This window comes from Anas acuta, chromosome 11 (assembly GCF_963932015.1).
Source record: "Anas acuta chromosome 11, bAnaAcu1.1, whole genome shotgun sequence".
NCBI classification, from domain to species: Eukaryota; Metazoa; Chordata; class Aves; order Anseriformes; family Anatidae; genus Anas; species Anas acuta.
In genome coordinates this window covers 6,353,053-6,369,466 of record NC_088989.1, presented here as the reverse complement: position 1 = coordinate 6,369,466, position 16,414 = coordinate 6,353,053, and the positions used below count along the sequence as shown (strand labels likewise).

The window sequence follows — 16,414 nt, the reverse complement described above, 5'->3', positions numbered from 1 at the left end:
CAGAAAGAGATGCTCTGGAAGTACAGATGTGGTTCTCTTTGTGAAACGCAGTTTATTTCAGTGGTCTGTGGTTTAGCTGTTATTCAAAAGCAACCAAGATTGGTAGATAGGGCTTTTAATAGAGCTTCTCCCTCACACTTTCCAGAGCTTGCCTTCCAGGCTTTGCTCCAGACCTCTGCCTCCCTTTCTGTCTCCCATCTGACTGCTCCCTCTCCCTCCTATCCACTTATCCACTGCCTCCCTTTTCCCTTACCCTGCCTCTCTAACAGCAAGCTGCTGTTATCCGCACCACCACTCCTCAGGCTGCATTGCCTACCTCCCCCAAACCCTGACGTTTTTCACGTTCAGTGCAGAGCCCACCCTGCCCTCAGTGCGTGCAGCACTTTGTGCACGGGGGCTCCCTACCAGAAGCCATACAAATCTCCCGGCTTCGTGCTCCCAGTCACACACCTGCAGGCACTTCCACAAATAAAAGCTATTGCTAAGCCACAATCATGTTAGGATAACTCAAAAGTCTCATGGGATCAGGGCTGTGATTCTATTCTCTAAGCACAGAGCAATTTAAGGCTTTCCACAGTTTAAAGAAGACAGGTCCCATAGGCAACAGTTTGCTCACCTCCATCACTTTCTTTTCCCTCCCCTCCTGCTCTCTGCGGCAATCACAACGAGCTGAACCCGAGCACTGCTCTCACTCCCCATGCATATTCCTCGTTTTGTCACGATCCCCAGCAAGTCCCTGCTGTTTGTTTAAGCAGGGGAGCCACGCGCAATCAGGCAGGTGGAGATACATTGCATTAATCCCCACAGTCCAATCCGGCAGGCATTAGGCAGGCAGAGCTCCCACTGCTGCAGACTGCTTTGCCTATTTAAGGATCACAGGATCTGGCCCCTCCGCAAGCCCCAGAGCCAACACTTAATGAAAACAGACAAAGGACAAGAGAAAATGAACGATATACACAGAGCACAGCATTGTTTCTGAAAGGAAATGTTTTTTCAGTTTCCCATGAGGCATCAGTAGCTCTTCAAACACAGCCCAAACCTCAAGTATGCCAGCAATTCAACATTCAAATGAGAGCTCATTACCTCAACCCACCGCTTACAATTTTAGTCACTTTCGTTTTTCAGAACCCAAAATCAGAGCTCCAGAAATTGCTGCAAATAGCTGACAAGCACAGCAGCCCTGTGAGCGCAACTGCTGAGCATTTACGCAGGTCAGGAGGCAGGACACCCTGCCATTCATTCCCCAAGCAAGATTTCCTTCCACCAGCCAGGGGACCTGTTCCAGCCAGCCTTCGCTGGCTCTTCTTCCCCCACCACAGCAGAAGACAGCTCTGCTGTTTTTAGGCTGTCCTAGCAGACTCCAGACAGAATTTGTCCTGGTTCCAAAAGGAATACAAATGTCTAAGAAAGGAGGAGACACAGTTAAGTGCTTTGTTATCCACTACACTACACCTTTGTTTCCTGGGAGATTTGGGTTAGGTTGGCATCAGATATCACAATCCAGGCTGTTTTGCCTTGCTTCAGGGTTATCCTTTCAGCAAGGAGCTTTGTGTGTATGTACAGGTGTGTTAGCTGAACTGCTCCCTCAGAGCATTGCACAAGACAGAGGGAAGCAAACACCAATGATTTCCAATAACAGCTACGCTGCTTTAATTGGTTGTTGTGTTTGTTAATTGATTAGTTTTAAAAAAGCAGCACAGGTACAATATGAAAAAACTCCACACCAAGCCGGATGTGCTCAGTCAAACTGGCTAAAGGCAGATATCTTCTTGGGAAACTATATACAGCTTCCTGCAGTACAACAAGCTGCCCTTGCAAAATAAAACTAAAGCCTTACACTTAAATACTTACACTTCCTGCAGGTTCAACAGCTCTGCAAAGGCAGAAGGATCAATCTCCGTCAACTTGTTGTAGCTCAGGTTTCTGTTAAAGTAAGAGAGAACAGGATGAGCATCGCACAGCCACTGTACTCAGCAAAACACACTCATCACAATTATTCTGGATTGCACTGGGAATTGGTAGGTTGTGGGGTTTTTTATTTTAAGAGTACTTAAACACAGTAGGGCAGCACTTTTCTGCTGAATATGAGTTACTTTAGTTCTGTGATCAGAATGTTATTTAGCTTGCCCTAAGCTTTATGCTCTTTTGCATTAGTGTGATGTTAATTTGTCTTCATATTAGGCAATTACATTATCATCCTTCTATTGGTTATTCACAACCACACAACTAATTACAGATGAATAGGACATTTCCTGACAGACTGAAGTCTGAACTGAAACAATCAAAAAAAGCTTATCCTAAATATTTTATAGCTATCATTACAGAGGGTGGTTTTATGTACCACTGTGTATCACATACAAACAAAACACACGTATAGGTAGGTACACTTCCTATGTGTCAACATAAATATATTTTACATTTTCTAACAAGCTGTCATTAGTATGCCACTCAATGTCATCAGCATCAGTGATAACAGCTTTCAGCTGGTCACAGCCCTACAGGTTTTGTACCTCAACAACTCCAACCCACGAACTACAGACAGCCCACGTCTAAATCATGTTATAGCACCTTGCTGAGGCACAGGTTGTATTATCTGGAAACAACCTGCTGGGAGATCAACTATATAACATGCTTCTGGAAAAAAACGCACTGCAAGGATAGCTGAGGAGAGCCAAACTGACAAAATAATGCTAAAAGTGGCAAGAAAGCAACACCAAAAGCAAGACCTTTGCTGTGCTCTGCTGCAACAGCCAAGTCCCCTGCAAGAGGCACCCTGTCAGCACACCACACACAGGTCAAACCTGCACTTGGGGACTTACGGAGAGCATAGATCAATTAAGACCAAGTGACTAATGATGCGGAAATTAACAAGTGTCCTAATTAATGTGATGTATGCAGTGTTGGCATGTTACCGTGAGTGTGTAATCTAAAGAGGGAGGAGGCAAATTGATGGGCGGTAGCAAGGAAAGCAACCGCAAGGAGTTGCGAGGAAATTGTGAGGGGGACCTGCTTTAATTTCATCCTGCTCCACACCCTGCTCTAGGATATTATCCTGGGTAAAACTCAACCCTCCTGTCTCCTCTGCAGGGAGGTTACACCCTCTTATTGCACCTCTGAACACGACCCAAAAGATTCACGGCCTGATTTTAGATAAGCCCTCAAACATTCAGCTGCTTATTCAAACCACCGAGCCAGTCTGACTGGAAAACTGGCCAATCTTCCCCGCTTTGTGTATTTTCTCTGTTTTAAAGCTGTGCCTGCGGTACCCAAAGCGGGCCTGGAGCCTGAACAGGCCCCAAATCCACAGGGCCGCCCCGGTGGGCCTGAGGTGAGGGACAGGAGGGCAGCTGCCATGGCGCAGGGGCCTCCTGCCCAATGTGCTCCGCTGCACCCCAAGGAGGAAAATTCAGGCCTACAGCGACACTTACAAGTGCCAAGACTTGAAAGATCACCAACTTTGTGTGCTTAGCAGGAAGCGATAAACGTCTCTTTCGAGCTAAAAAGCAGTTATTGATCACCTGCCCTTCCACAACACGTTTTATGGGAAGTCCTCAAAGCATTCCCCTTCACACGGTAGTTCTCTGCATGAGCTGTTCCCCATCACTTCAGAAATACCTTGCATCTTACCCAAAACATACCATTTTTTTGGCCAGTATTTGCTGTGAAAGAAAGCTCTAGAAATCACCAGCGCAGGATTCCTTTAGCGGAAACTAGGCCTAAAGCAACATAGGAGTATAAAACCTAACCAAGCATCTAGTTTTAAAATATGCTGTCCTATGAGCCCCTACCGTCTTTTAAAACACTCAAGAGACCTTTAAATCAATACCAGCCTACAGCAGATATCCATTTCACTATGAACTCAAAGGCATTTGTCTAAATAAAAGTCAAACTGCAGTTTAAACTCGGAGCGCGTTTGAAAGCCAAGTCCGTATTCATAGCACAATTACGAATTAAAGTGCAATTTGCCCACAGATTACATTACTACTATTTTTTTTTAAACCACACAGCAAAATCAGGTTGGAGCTTGTCCTGCCTGATATACAGGCGAAAAAAGAAAATATAACAGGTAATGTCCTATAGGCTCAACACAGTAGGAATCAAGCAGACACAGAAATATTAGCGACGTATTGCAAGGGAGAAAATGCAGCCATGGCGCTAGCCTGAATCCATCTGTTTTAATGTATTTCTATGCCTTCTATTGCTGCAAACCTTTGCATTTTTTAAGGGAAAATATTTATCCTCAAAACACTCCCCCACAATAAGCTCAGAGGCTATTTCACAACCCAAGCACTGAGGATCACAGGCACCAAACTGATCAGCTGCACGCTTGTCAAAGGGAACAGAACCCGGGCTTAGCCCATGCTCAAACACTGAGTGATGCTGACATGACCTTCAAAAGCTCAAAAGTGAAAAAAACAAAAGTCTTAGCAGATTAAAGGATTTCATGGCCATGGTCTAACATCTTCCAAAGCAACTTTCTGATTATTGTTGTTGCTATTTGAGAAGTTTGAACATCAAAGCCATTGCACAAGCAGCTTTTCAGAGAGCACAGCAGTATTTTGCCCACTTTAACAGACTCTCCAGTGCTTGCTACAGAAATACAGGTGAAGTCCACCTTGTATGCCCAAATCTCAGTTTGCCTCATGCTACGCACTCCAATTTCTATCTGTCCTCACCAAACATAGAATATGCCATTAAAAAAATCGGTGGGGAAAACAAAACACAGAAATAGTGTCAGTGCAAAATAAACAGGAGAATTGAAAATAGAAACACCAAAATAAACAGTTTACTCCATTTCTGAGACTTGCTGTATTTTAACTCGCATTAAAACGCCCAGCAATTTGTCGCCTGCAGCATTAGTAAGCAAGGGACGTGTTTCCCAGAACCCAGATCCCCTCACTAGACAGTATTTGGCATGCCAGCCACAGCATGCAAATTGGAGAAAGAATTAACGTGCTCTGATAGATAGATCATTGGGACCAGGAGTCAGGAAACCTCAGTCTGCTCCTGGCTCTCTTAATCTCCTGCTGTGTGACCGGGTCATGTCACATCACCTCTCCAGAGCTTTTGTTTCCACAGCCACCCTTTGTCTGTCTTGTCTATTTAGACTGTAAATAAAATCGAGGTAGGTATTGTCTTGGTTCGCCCGATGCTGATGAAATGAGGGCTCAGTCTTGGTTGGGTTCCAGTAATGCAAATACAGAAGGGAACTCAAAACTTGAGGTCATGGGTGCACGCGGCGCTCCCCCAGCGCAAAGCACGGGTCCCAAATGCATGGCAGCGCATGGAGCACCGCAGGAGCTGCAACGTGCCCACCAGATCAGCTTCTGCACACCCAGCAGCCCAGCAGCACAGGCTGGATGGCGATGCTGAGCTTGGGGCATGGCTGTCCCATCATTGGAAATGGTCACACTTCTGCTCTGCTATAGCATTGAGCGTGTTCCTTCTCATGGAGCCCCCGGTCTGATGGATACTCCACTACTGCTACTACTCCCACTACTGTTGCACTACTACGTGCAGTAGTGCAACAGCTCTCATTGAGCAAATCTTTGCCATTAGTGTTTTAGTGTCTTCTCCAAAGAGCCCCGAAAACCCAGAGCCCAATTCTATCCCAGAGCAGGGCTCTCCTGAACCAGATGGGCATCGCTTTGAAGCTACCAGCTCAAGTGGTTCCTAGTGGTCAGCTTGTTTCCCTCCCCACAGTTTGAACAGAAGCTGGTGTAACGTTGTGGTTTTTAATTAAAGCATATTTTGATTTAATGGCATGAGAAGTGTTTGCACTTATTTACCCATTACATGCACTAAGTCTTCCTTGTATTGGCTAATCCCAGACTGTAGGGTTTTCCCCCCCTCTTGTCACTTCCCTAAGATGCCCTTGATGAGGAACCAAGAGCATGTCAAATCAATATGGGAAGGGCCCTCTGCCACCTGTTTTACCCATTCCAGTCTCTAATTAAATAAGAAAGCAGTGTTTGTCTTTATTTGGCATTATGAAAATGGCACTGTGGATCACTGAGCATGGCAGAGACTCAAAGGAAAGCCTTGTTAAGTCACCAGGTACAGGGCCTGCCTTTGCACCACTTCCCAAAAGTCACAGCACTGCCACAGAGCGAGCCGTGCTTGCCAAGGATGGGATCTGCCAGCTCTCTGCCCCACGAGATGCCGATCCTGGTTCCCCAGGCAAGGTGCAGGGTACACGGGGAGTTCATGGACAAGTTTGGGCTCTGTGTTGGGAACTTGGCCAGCCTTGGAGATCAGAGGTGTGTGGCTGGCTCGCCAGACAAAGGACTCAGACTCGTGGCTCCTGGTCGCGGCTCACCCCGATGATGGCTGAGTTCTGCTCGGGGAGGTGGAGGCTTCCGAGCCGCACATCAAACCCCTCCATCTGTCAGCGGGGAAGATTGTGTCAAAAGCGTTTCTGCACCTTTTGATGACAGGCAGGGGGAGAAAGAGGAGGATGGCTCCAAGCTCTGCCCCTGCCAACCGCGGCTTTCATTAAACACTTTGTCAACCATTGTCATAACACAACTTTTCACTGCTCCTGCACAAAAGGGAGCCGAGGGCCCTGAACAATCGAGCCCTGCAATAGAAATTCCTCTGGCTAATCTGTCGAAAGATAGCTGCCTAGGCCGCAGCTCGCTGAATAGGCACCAGCCTCTTCCCACATGTTTGCGGAGGGCTTTACAGCCCCGGCGTGGAGGCCCCGTGCACACTTGATTGGGTATGAAAAGCATGGCAGCAGCTGAGTAAGCCTGGGGATGGGGGCCGGGGGAGCACATCGCCCATGCAACAACTATACAGCTGTGCACAGGAGAAAGCACGCTTGAATTTCCCTTTTAAACAAGGTTTTGACTCCCAGAGAGATGGCGGAGTCCTCATAAGCAGGGACATGCAAGGCTTAACGCTGAGGCACAAAGCGATCAAAGAGACTGCAAGGGTTCAGCCAGTTGTATGGACTGTAAGGACAGAAAGGAGCAGCTTTAGGGTTCCCCCCCCCCTTCCATGCACATGACAAGCCCCAAACCCACTCGTTTGGGGCAAGAGCAGCTGAAGAGCTACCACAGCCATTGCCAGCTCCCACCGCCAGTCCTGCCTGCCCTTTGAATCCACCTGCTGAGCTGGTAGAAAACCACAGCTTCTGCAGCCCCGGCTGGCTCATCACCCTCACCCCTGTCCCACTGCTCCCAAACTCAGCTCAGCAGGCCTGGGGCTGCAGTGAGCTGCGCCCCTTAGGATTGCTTTTGCAGCAGGAGCCCTGGGAACATCCCAGCCGGCTGCTGCAGGGGATTTGGAGAGGAGAGAGGGACCCTGGAGGAGCAGGGAAGGATAAGCAGCCCTCATGTGGGCAAAAATCTCCCCATCACAGACAGATCCTGCCAGCAGCTCAAGCTTTGCTTGTGCCCGAGCTCAAATCAGCAGCAGATTAGCTTGGGTTGATAGCACACTCATATAAGGGGCTTTATGTGCAGAAGGGAGTCAACTTAAGGGCAACCCTCAAGCCATAATATGAGCTAATTTGACAGTGAAGACAAACTTTGAGAGGTCATCCAGACACCCAGAAAGCTGCAGCATGAATCACTCCCTCCCAGCCATGACTAACAATGCTGTCTGAAGGAAATTCCTGCAGCATGATTACCAAAGAATCAATACCACGCCGATCCCAGCAGATGCACGCAGACATTAATGCAAAGAATACTAATTAAAACCACATCACTGAGACCCATTGTATCAGTCTGCAGCTTAGTTTAACTTGTGGTTGAGATAGTTCCCTAATTCCTCCAGCCACCTTTGAATAACTTCAAATAACATCTTCAGCCCCTGCCTTTCCTCCTGCACAAAGTGCTGGGTAGCACCAAGCTGCAGCTGGGCTTTCTCAGGCTCCTACCAGGAAAATTCCCATTCTTACCCATCTCTTAGAAGGGCAGTGTCAGGTTATTTCAGGCCCTGCTCAGTTTATACAGATATGTTTTGACAAAACCTAGGATCCTATTTCTTCCTATGTTAATAACCTTAGCAAAACAAAAGAAGTTTGGCTTTGCTCGGAAGACCATCTCCTCAAAACACCCCAGATGTTTTAATTTTTTCCCCAAAGAAAGAGGATCAGCTTCAACTTGCCCTGTATAAAGGCACATCAATGGCAGAGCGAGGACAGGGAGCAGCTGCTGCCGGGACGGGGACAGGGCCAGCACCTTCCTCTCCCTGCAGCCAGCGGGGTCCCAAACCAGCAGAAGAGAGGGCACAGCACGTAGGAGGTGTGACAGCATTCTCAGCTCTCTCTGCTTCTGAAAAATAAAAGCAGCAGCCACGCTGCCTGCAGTGACTAAGGCTACAAAAGCTCCCGTTATGGCTGCATGTTCCTCTGCCCTCAACCAGACAGCCCAGTGAAAGGCAGCATTGTGCGCAGGGAAGCAGGGATGCTGCAAGGCTTTGGGCAGTGTTTAATTGCAGCAATTTTTCACCTTACTTGCTGCTGGTAAGCTGCACGGGCTGAAGGAGACAGGTTCTCTCCAAAACACGTTGAGCTATCAGCTGCAAGAATTGCCCCAAGGCAAAAAAAAAAAAAAAAAAGAATAATCAAAGGGGCCAGGAGCATCTAAATAAAAACAAACGGATTTAATTTAACATAAAACAACCCCGGTTTGCCACCTGTGGCAGGTAAAGCAGTTGGAAGGAAAATCAGGATGTGGAAGTTCTTAACCCACAAGTAAACCCCACCCTTAATCTGCCCAGATCCCCATGGGGTTTGTTGTTTTTGTTTAATTAATCTGCTGCACCACATCTCGAGAGAAAGACGTGTCTAAAACCCAAACTGGGGGTAAGCCCCTTGCTCCTCTCTACTGGGGGGCTGGAGGCCCTGCTCGGCCACGTGAACCCAGCAGCTCCCGCTTCCACCACCACATCTCCCAGGGAAAAAATCGATAAAGGCCACGGCTCCTGCACGAGCATTTTCAATTAAGGTTCCCCGCTGTGTATTCAACATACTAAACCAATTTATCGAGGATTAACAGCTCTGTAATTTACTGTATGCCTACCTTACAGCAACTGCTAAGCCTCCATTAACTGACACTAACACACAAGAGCTGCATTGATAAATCAGCGCTAAGTGCTATTTACTGCTTCGGGTATTGCTGCTCCTGCAAAGCAAATATTTTCACCCAAAAGTTGTGCAATTTTTCACCAGTGCTTGCAGCAGATCAACCTCGAGCCTCCCACTGCATGACCACGCAAAATCCAGCTGTGGGCTGCAGGTCGAGTGCAGATGGAGAAGAGATAACCCAGAAACTCCCCGAGCACTGCTCAGAAGTCTCCACAGTTCAAGAAAACATCCGAGGCCGCCAATCATTCAATGATATCCAATAACCTGTATTTTTAAGACACATTTCCTACCAAAACACAGAATCGGAGCGTGCTCTGAAACCTCGTCAATCCCTCAAGAGCATAGCCACGTCCATAAATGTTTCTGGTAAGCTCAGAAAAAGTTTTTCCAGCGCTCCACCACCACGGTTTGTCCATCAAAAGTGTTATTCAAACATCCCCAGGCACAGCTCTCGTGCTGCAAACAGCACCCACCCCGGCTGCTGGGGAGGGCGAGCATCAAACCCATGCTGAATTTTGGTGTGCTGCCTTTCTACAGAGCCCCTCATCCTGGTACCGCAGCCACCAGTGCCACCAAAAAGCCACCACGGCTGGCACAGGGCCTGTGTGTGCCCCAGCATGGTCAGTTGTGAGTGGTGTGGGAGGGCTGTGACCTCCCCGCAGTGTGTGCCCGGCGCTTTGTTTCCTCGCCATTCTTCTTATTAATAGTTAATCAGGAAGGGCCAATCTCCCCCCAAAAAACACATTCGCTTGGAAGCGACACAAAGGAATGTTTGTGTGCTGGTTAAAACTAGTCAGGCAAAGAGTAAGGGGGGGAAGAAGCCGTAGAAAAACAGCGGGAGGGTTTCTACCGCAGCCCAAACCTCTCTGATGCTGCTTTTCATCGCCTCCCTCATACAGAAGGGTGCAAGAGCAGCGAGGCATCCATCTCCCAGAGACAGGGTTGGCTCTCACACGTGGCTATGCCATGGCCTCACCTTGATGCTCCTTCACGTGCATCTGCTGTACGGCCAGCTCAGCACGTGCTGCGACTTGGATTTCCAGCCATCTGACTGACTGCAGAGACCCTGCCCACAGAGGAATGACACACGTAACCCCAAAGCCCCACGTCCAGGACCGGTTACCCACGCTGGCAGCACAGCGGGTTGCACGGCCAGCTCTAACACCCCTGAGGCATGAAGAACATATGGAAGTCAGCTCCCCATTTTCAGTTTAAAAATAGCTGCTTTGTAATAGCGAGCGGCATTTTAAGGGCAAAATATGCACATTTTAAGCTAAAAAAAACGCCTCAGTTGGCCATCCAGGCTGGAGATGTGTGGTTAACACAGGCATCCACCCTCCCCTCCCGAGTAATCGATGTCCAATGGTAATGCACTCTCGTTCCAAGCACTTTTATATTGCCAATAAAGCACCGAGCAATTTAATGGATTTCTAACCCCAAATTGGAGGCTGTACTGCATCCAACTGACTCAATTTGTTCAGCCTTAGAGGAAGCCCTGGAACAAAACGCTAGAAATAAAACCACATGCACTGATAACATTACAGAAATAGATGCACGAAGCAGCAAATGTTCTGCCCCTTTATTTTATCTGACCTCCAACCTGTTTTAATTGACCTTCAAGATGGAAAGGCTGCATTTCAAAGAAACCATTTCCACCTAGATCAAGAGAAATAAAAGCCAAGCTATATATAACGTGTTTGCTGCAAAACAAGGCAAATAAATCTACCCAACCACCTTTCGCTTGACAATGAAGAGCCAGAAGAGACTTTCAAGTTAATTTACTCCGTATTTTACGTCCTAAGCAGAGCTATTTTCTAGATAAACTTGCTCTCCCTGCACAGCACAGACAGCTTCCTTCGCCCCCCGAACCACAGAGCGCAGCACTCACTGGCACACAGCTGCAGCAAAGGGCTGAAGCCGCACATCAGAGGTGATGGTGTGATGGGGATGTTTGCAAATCGGGGTTCGCAGCACATCCCCTGCTGGGGGAAGACAAGACAGCCCCCATGCTAGAAGCATGGCTATATATCAGCACCAGCATTCAGTTTTTTTGTATAACTCCTTCAGTAGTGCTTACTGCTGGGACAGCAGCAGGATACCTGTGAGGATTTTAGAGCAGAACAGCACAAAAAGTTGTTTTCTCAAACAACTTGCACATTTATGTGACTTTCTGGATGTGAATGTACAGGTGCACACACCACCACACAGACACGTGTGCATCTGCAGGAGTGCAGAGATCACGCATCCACTGTTAGGTACACAACTAAAAGCTTTATCATCAGAGATTGGGACAGCTCTACAGCTTCTGACAGTTGTAAAGAGCTCTAATAGGTCTTCATTACACTCAGCCACAGCATATATATAATGCCACATCTCTTACAGATGCATTTTTAAGCGTTCAAGAGCTTTTCAGTGCTATTTTTCAGTTCCCTCCATTTACAAAGCCAGACTTCTTCATTAATGCAATTCAAACAGTAGGACTGAGAAAAAGCAAAATTTATAGCTAGTAAAACTTTAGAAAGTCCTTCCCACAAGCTTGCCCTTCCCACTGGAGCCTGGTATCTCAGGACATCCCAGGATTAACAGCCACCTCCATTTCCACAGGCTGCAGCTTGTGACTCCCCAGCTGAGTTCAAACCCCACGTTACCATCAGCCAGGCACCAAAACCAAGCACCCTTTGCCTGCAGATGGGGAAGGTATTTTCTGATCCACCAGAGGACAAGGCTGTCACCTCCCTGGAGGTACCCCTGTTTATTATTCATTGAGCACCCTCAGGTTTGGGCAGTTTTGCAGCTGAGAGCATCCCAGCTAATTCAGGGTGGGCAGATGTTACTGAGGTTGAACCAAGGACCAAACTCTCTTCTATAGCTTTTTATCCTTTGTGTTACAGAGGGCTGGGATGAGAAGGGGAACATTTCCTTAGCCTTCTGCTGCAGGAAGCAGTTAAGGACCCAATCTCTTGGGAAACCGCTGGATTCTGGAGGTATTTGGATAAGCTTAATGCACCTCCTTTTAACTATTATTCCTGGAACCACGCTGCTCCACTTGGCGTTTAAGACCAGATGTCTTGCTGTATTTCTGCCCACCAGGAGGTGTGGAGGCTCCAGTCGGCCTCCAGCACAGGGAACCCCTTCACCTGAAGGAATATCTGTAGGAAGGCTTCATCCAACTTCTGCAGGACGGTGGTAAACAAGCACCAGGTCCTTCCCTCCTGCTTTGAGGCTGCCCCACTCAGGCAGAACCCAAAGTCGATGCCAGCTCAAAGCTGCCTGACAGCTCTTAGAATAAGAAATAATCCCAGTAAGAACAAAACTCCACGTGGGTGGCCACCTGGCTGTGTTGCAAACAGAGCTAACACTCCAGTCAGGCCAAGCACAGAAATGCCCTTTCTGCTTTTCCGAGTGGTCCTTGGGAGCCGGGCGCCATGCCAGGGTGCTTGCCATTCACTGCTCCCCCTGTGCCTCTCCTGGGGCACGAGGCAGCCTGGGCTGGCTCCACATCGGCACCTCGCACTCCAAAACACAATTACTTTTTAAAAAAAATGAAGGCAGACAGTGCTCTCAAGGTTTGTTATCACTTGGGGAGGGCCACAGGTGTGCCCACAGCTTAGGGAACTCAAGCCTTGCCCTTGTGAGAGCAGGCAGGTTAACCTCTGAAGGGCAAGGAGAAGCAATGATACCATTTCCTAAGGATCAGGAGTTGCTAGGGTTTGTGAAAAGCCTTGCTCTGAGCACACAGGATGGAAAAGGGTTTGGTTTTGCACACAAAGGAGATGAAATCCTGAGATGTCCCACGATGGAGGACCCACAGCACCTCGCCTGTAGGCGATGAAGATGACAAGTCCAAGGAGATCAAAGGGCAAGAGCACATCATGTGCCTGAAAACCACATGAGAAACACCTACACAACTCACTACCACAGCTGCAAAACCACAGACTTACCAGCATCACAAAAAGTACAGTTTTCTATCACTGTCAGCTCCTCCCAGCACCCAGGACCGGATTCACAGAAGGAAGAGGGCAACAAACGGCCCCAGCAAAGCAGCCGAGGGGAGATGCTGCTCCTCGGGGCAGTTCATCCCAACTATCTGCTGGGGTCCTTCCCAAACCAGACGCTGCCCACAGCAGGATCCTGGGCTCGCCAGCCCCTGACCAGCATGGGAGCCCGCTCCAACATGTAATCGGAGTCCCAAGCCTGGCTCTGCTACAGCAACGCCACATTAACAAACGCATTTTCCTCAATTTGTCACAGCAAGCGAGGTATGAAATAAAAACCTCTCCGAATCTCCCAAACACACGGGCTCACCCCCCCTCCCAAGCCTTTTGCAAACCAATGAAAATTGCGTAAAAATAAACTGTAGTGCATTTTATAGGGGCAAATAGCTCTGCTGCAACTGGAAACACATAATCTAGCTTTTCTCTAACAAAACCTCCAGGAAATGGCTCTGCAAAAGTTAACTAAGTGATACTGAACTTTCTCCAGAGTGTCGTATAGGAAATAACACCGCAGCAACGACTGCCTGATTTAACCTTTTGTCCAGACTACGCTACAAAGCCGTAGCACGGAGGTATCTGGCTGATGTTAACAATCCTCTGGTGTATTCCGCAGGACTGCAGCAGGGAAAGCAGGTTATCTCACACGTGCTCAGCAAAACACCCCCGCCAGCACAACGCCCAGGCAGCCAATTGGTGATGGAAGACTGGATTTTACGATTTTCCCCTTCTGTGGCTGCAGTTGGCATTTATTTTATTTTTGTAAAGACGTGAAGAGGTAACGGCTGTCTGCGAGGAGCAGAGCAGATGATCGCACCCTGGGCATTCAGCCCACCAGCAGTGCAGACACCGAGGAACCCCATCCCTCCAGCACGGCAGGACCAGCCCAGCTGTTTGTTAGGGACCTCAGCAGGTGACCCTACAGCACCTCTGGCTGAGATGCACCATATTTCTCCATCCCACCCCCATGGTCCCAGGAGGGACCGCTCCACACTGCAGTAAGTGCTGCGGAGATCTTTCACTCACCGGGCACCTCAGGAGCAGCGCGTCTGCCAAGCAATCTGGTGTCAATATTTGCCTGGAGCTCTGCAATCCTGATTACATCAGCTGAGCCAGGCTGCCCTCCATCCTTTCTCCCCCACTGCCCACACTCTCCTAGTTTGGGGAACACATTGCTGCACAGACCTGGAACGAGCTTACTTTTTAGCTTTCCTTTTAGTAGAAAAGAGGAGCTACAGCATGACGCGTGCACTTTGCCTGCTGAATCCCCAGCATCTCAGCCATCACTCTGCATGAAATATGCTGTCTGGGGAAGAAAAAGACAAGGAAAAGACACCAAAGCGTTTCCACATTCCCACCAAGCTTGGGTTTCTGTGCAACTGTTAATGTAAGTGTTTAACCAGGACGGGGCTCCCCGGGAGCCATGGGACACGCTGCCTGCCTGCCCAGGTTAGCCAGTGGGAAGACGCTTTGTTTTCTTCAGCAGGCTTGACACAGCCACCAAACTTGCTCCAAAATGAAAAAAACACACAGGGGCACGAGCCAAAAAATAATCCAGAGCAGCAACGTAACCCTCAGTTCAGGAGGCTCGCACTAAAACACTCGGCACTGATTTTAATACACCAAATTGCCCGCTGGGAGGGAAGCCAACGCTCAGCAAGAACGCAGTCGGCCTCAGCCCGGGGCTCGCTGGTGTTTTTCTGCAGCCCCACGCTTACGTGGAGTCACGTGCAGCCGATTACATAAACTGTACCTTTTCCATGAACACCTTCTCTGGGATAAAGGTTCTCATTTTGCCCTGCGTAAAACCACTCTCCACATGCTTATAAGCTTTAATTGCTATGGGAGCACATAAAAAGTGTCCAAATAAGTCTATTTAATGGTTACACATTAACTGTCATACACCTCCGGGCTTCTGTTATCCATATATTTGCAAGATCAATAAACTCCTTATGAGTAAACTTAGGGAAAGAGTTGCTGCTGAGAAATGTTCCATTCCTATTTCCTAATAACTTTATGAAATTCATTAGAAACTCCTACCTATATCTGAAGCTTGCTGCTCGTGGAAAAGCAGGCTGTGCCTCAGCACAAAGAAAAAGAGAAGTGTGTTTCTCCCTCGCTCGAACTTGGACGCGTGCCCACAAGGTAATGCAAGAGCAGAGCAATTCCAGGCTGGGAAGGACTTGGCTAAAGCAAAACGTGTGCGTGAGCCTGCAGAGACAGAGCCCCTCCAAACCCACGGAGAAAAGCCTCCAGCGAACAGCAGCAGCCTGGATACCCAGGAACAGAGAAGCTGTCTGCATGGGGATGGAAGCATAAGAAGGGTTGAGGAAGCCACATCCAAAACACTTACTGGCAATTAAAATGAAGGTAAAATGAAGGTATCATTCGCAGTGAACCCACAACTCTGGCCTCCACATACCCACGGGGCTCTGGCAGATTGATTTTGGTGGCTGCAGCCCATGGGTGCCACAGCAGGACAGGGACAGCCCCACCAGCTGCACGAGTACAACCTCGCTGCAAGGCACAGGGGTGCTCCAAGCATCTCTGGAAGAAGGTAGAGAGGATTTTATTCACTGTCCTGTGCCTGAAGGGTCATCAGCAGCCTGGTGCTGCCACATTGCTTAATTGGGATGGCTACAGATCATTAAACACCTGCTGAATTTTACCTTGGGCATTTAGAGATGCCCCGAGGCACAGCAGTGGAGCAGCAGAGAGAACGGGGAGAGGGTGAGAGAGGCTGAGCCAGGCAGCCTGAGAGTGATTAAGTGTTGATCAAATCCAACTATTTCATAAAGCTCCTGGTATGCCCGACCAGCTTCGACAGTCTCCACACTTTGCTGTGAAATCCCTGTGATATTTATGAGAAGTCTGCAAACGGCTCCTTTATCGCCTTTTTTTTTTATTCCCCTTTCATAAAGGAAGTGCAAAGCCCCAAACAGCTGGGATGCCCAAGTGCTGTCAGACCCGGCGTGTTTCCCAGCTGTGCACACAGCATCCCTCAGCACCTCCTGACTCCCATCCTCCTGGGCACAGGTAACACACTGCCCTTTCCCTGATCACATCCCTTTTGCCCCCCCGGTGCTGTATGAAGCCACTCCAGGTACAGCAATGTGCACCCCCCCCTCATCCCAGAGAGATCCCCCCCAGGCAACTGGGGCTGGCAATAGGGAATTTCAGGGGACAGAGCCATACCAGCATCAGTGATGCCAAAACCCCACAGCAGCAGAGGAACACACAGGATTCCCCCCCAGCCCTTGCCCATTAAGAAAATCAATCCCCATCGTAGCAGTGCCTGTATTTCACACCAAATAACACGGAGAGG

The 16,414-nt window shown here is 48.6% G+C and overlaps 1 protein-coding gene across 3 annotated transcripts in view; it reads right to left on the bottom strand.

Moving 5' to 3' along the window:
* Positions 1–16,414, bottom strand: part of LRIG1 (leucine rich repeats and immunoglobulin like domains 1) — an 85,120-nt gene that overhangs the window by 51,991 nt on the left and 16,715 nt on the right. For all 3 annotated transcript variants that reach the window (XM_068694420.1, XM_068694421.1, XM_068694422.1), the window contains exon 2: positions 1,852–1,923. In XM_068694420.1, coding sequence (XP_068550521.1) covers positions 1,852–1,923 — 72 coding nt within the window. The remainder of the gene's footprint in view (positions 1–1,851; positions 1,924–16,414) is intronic.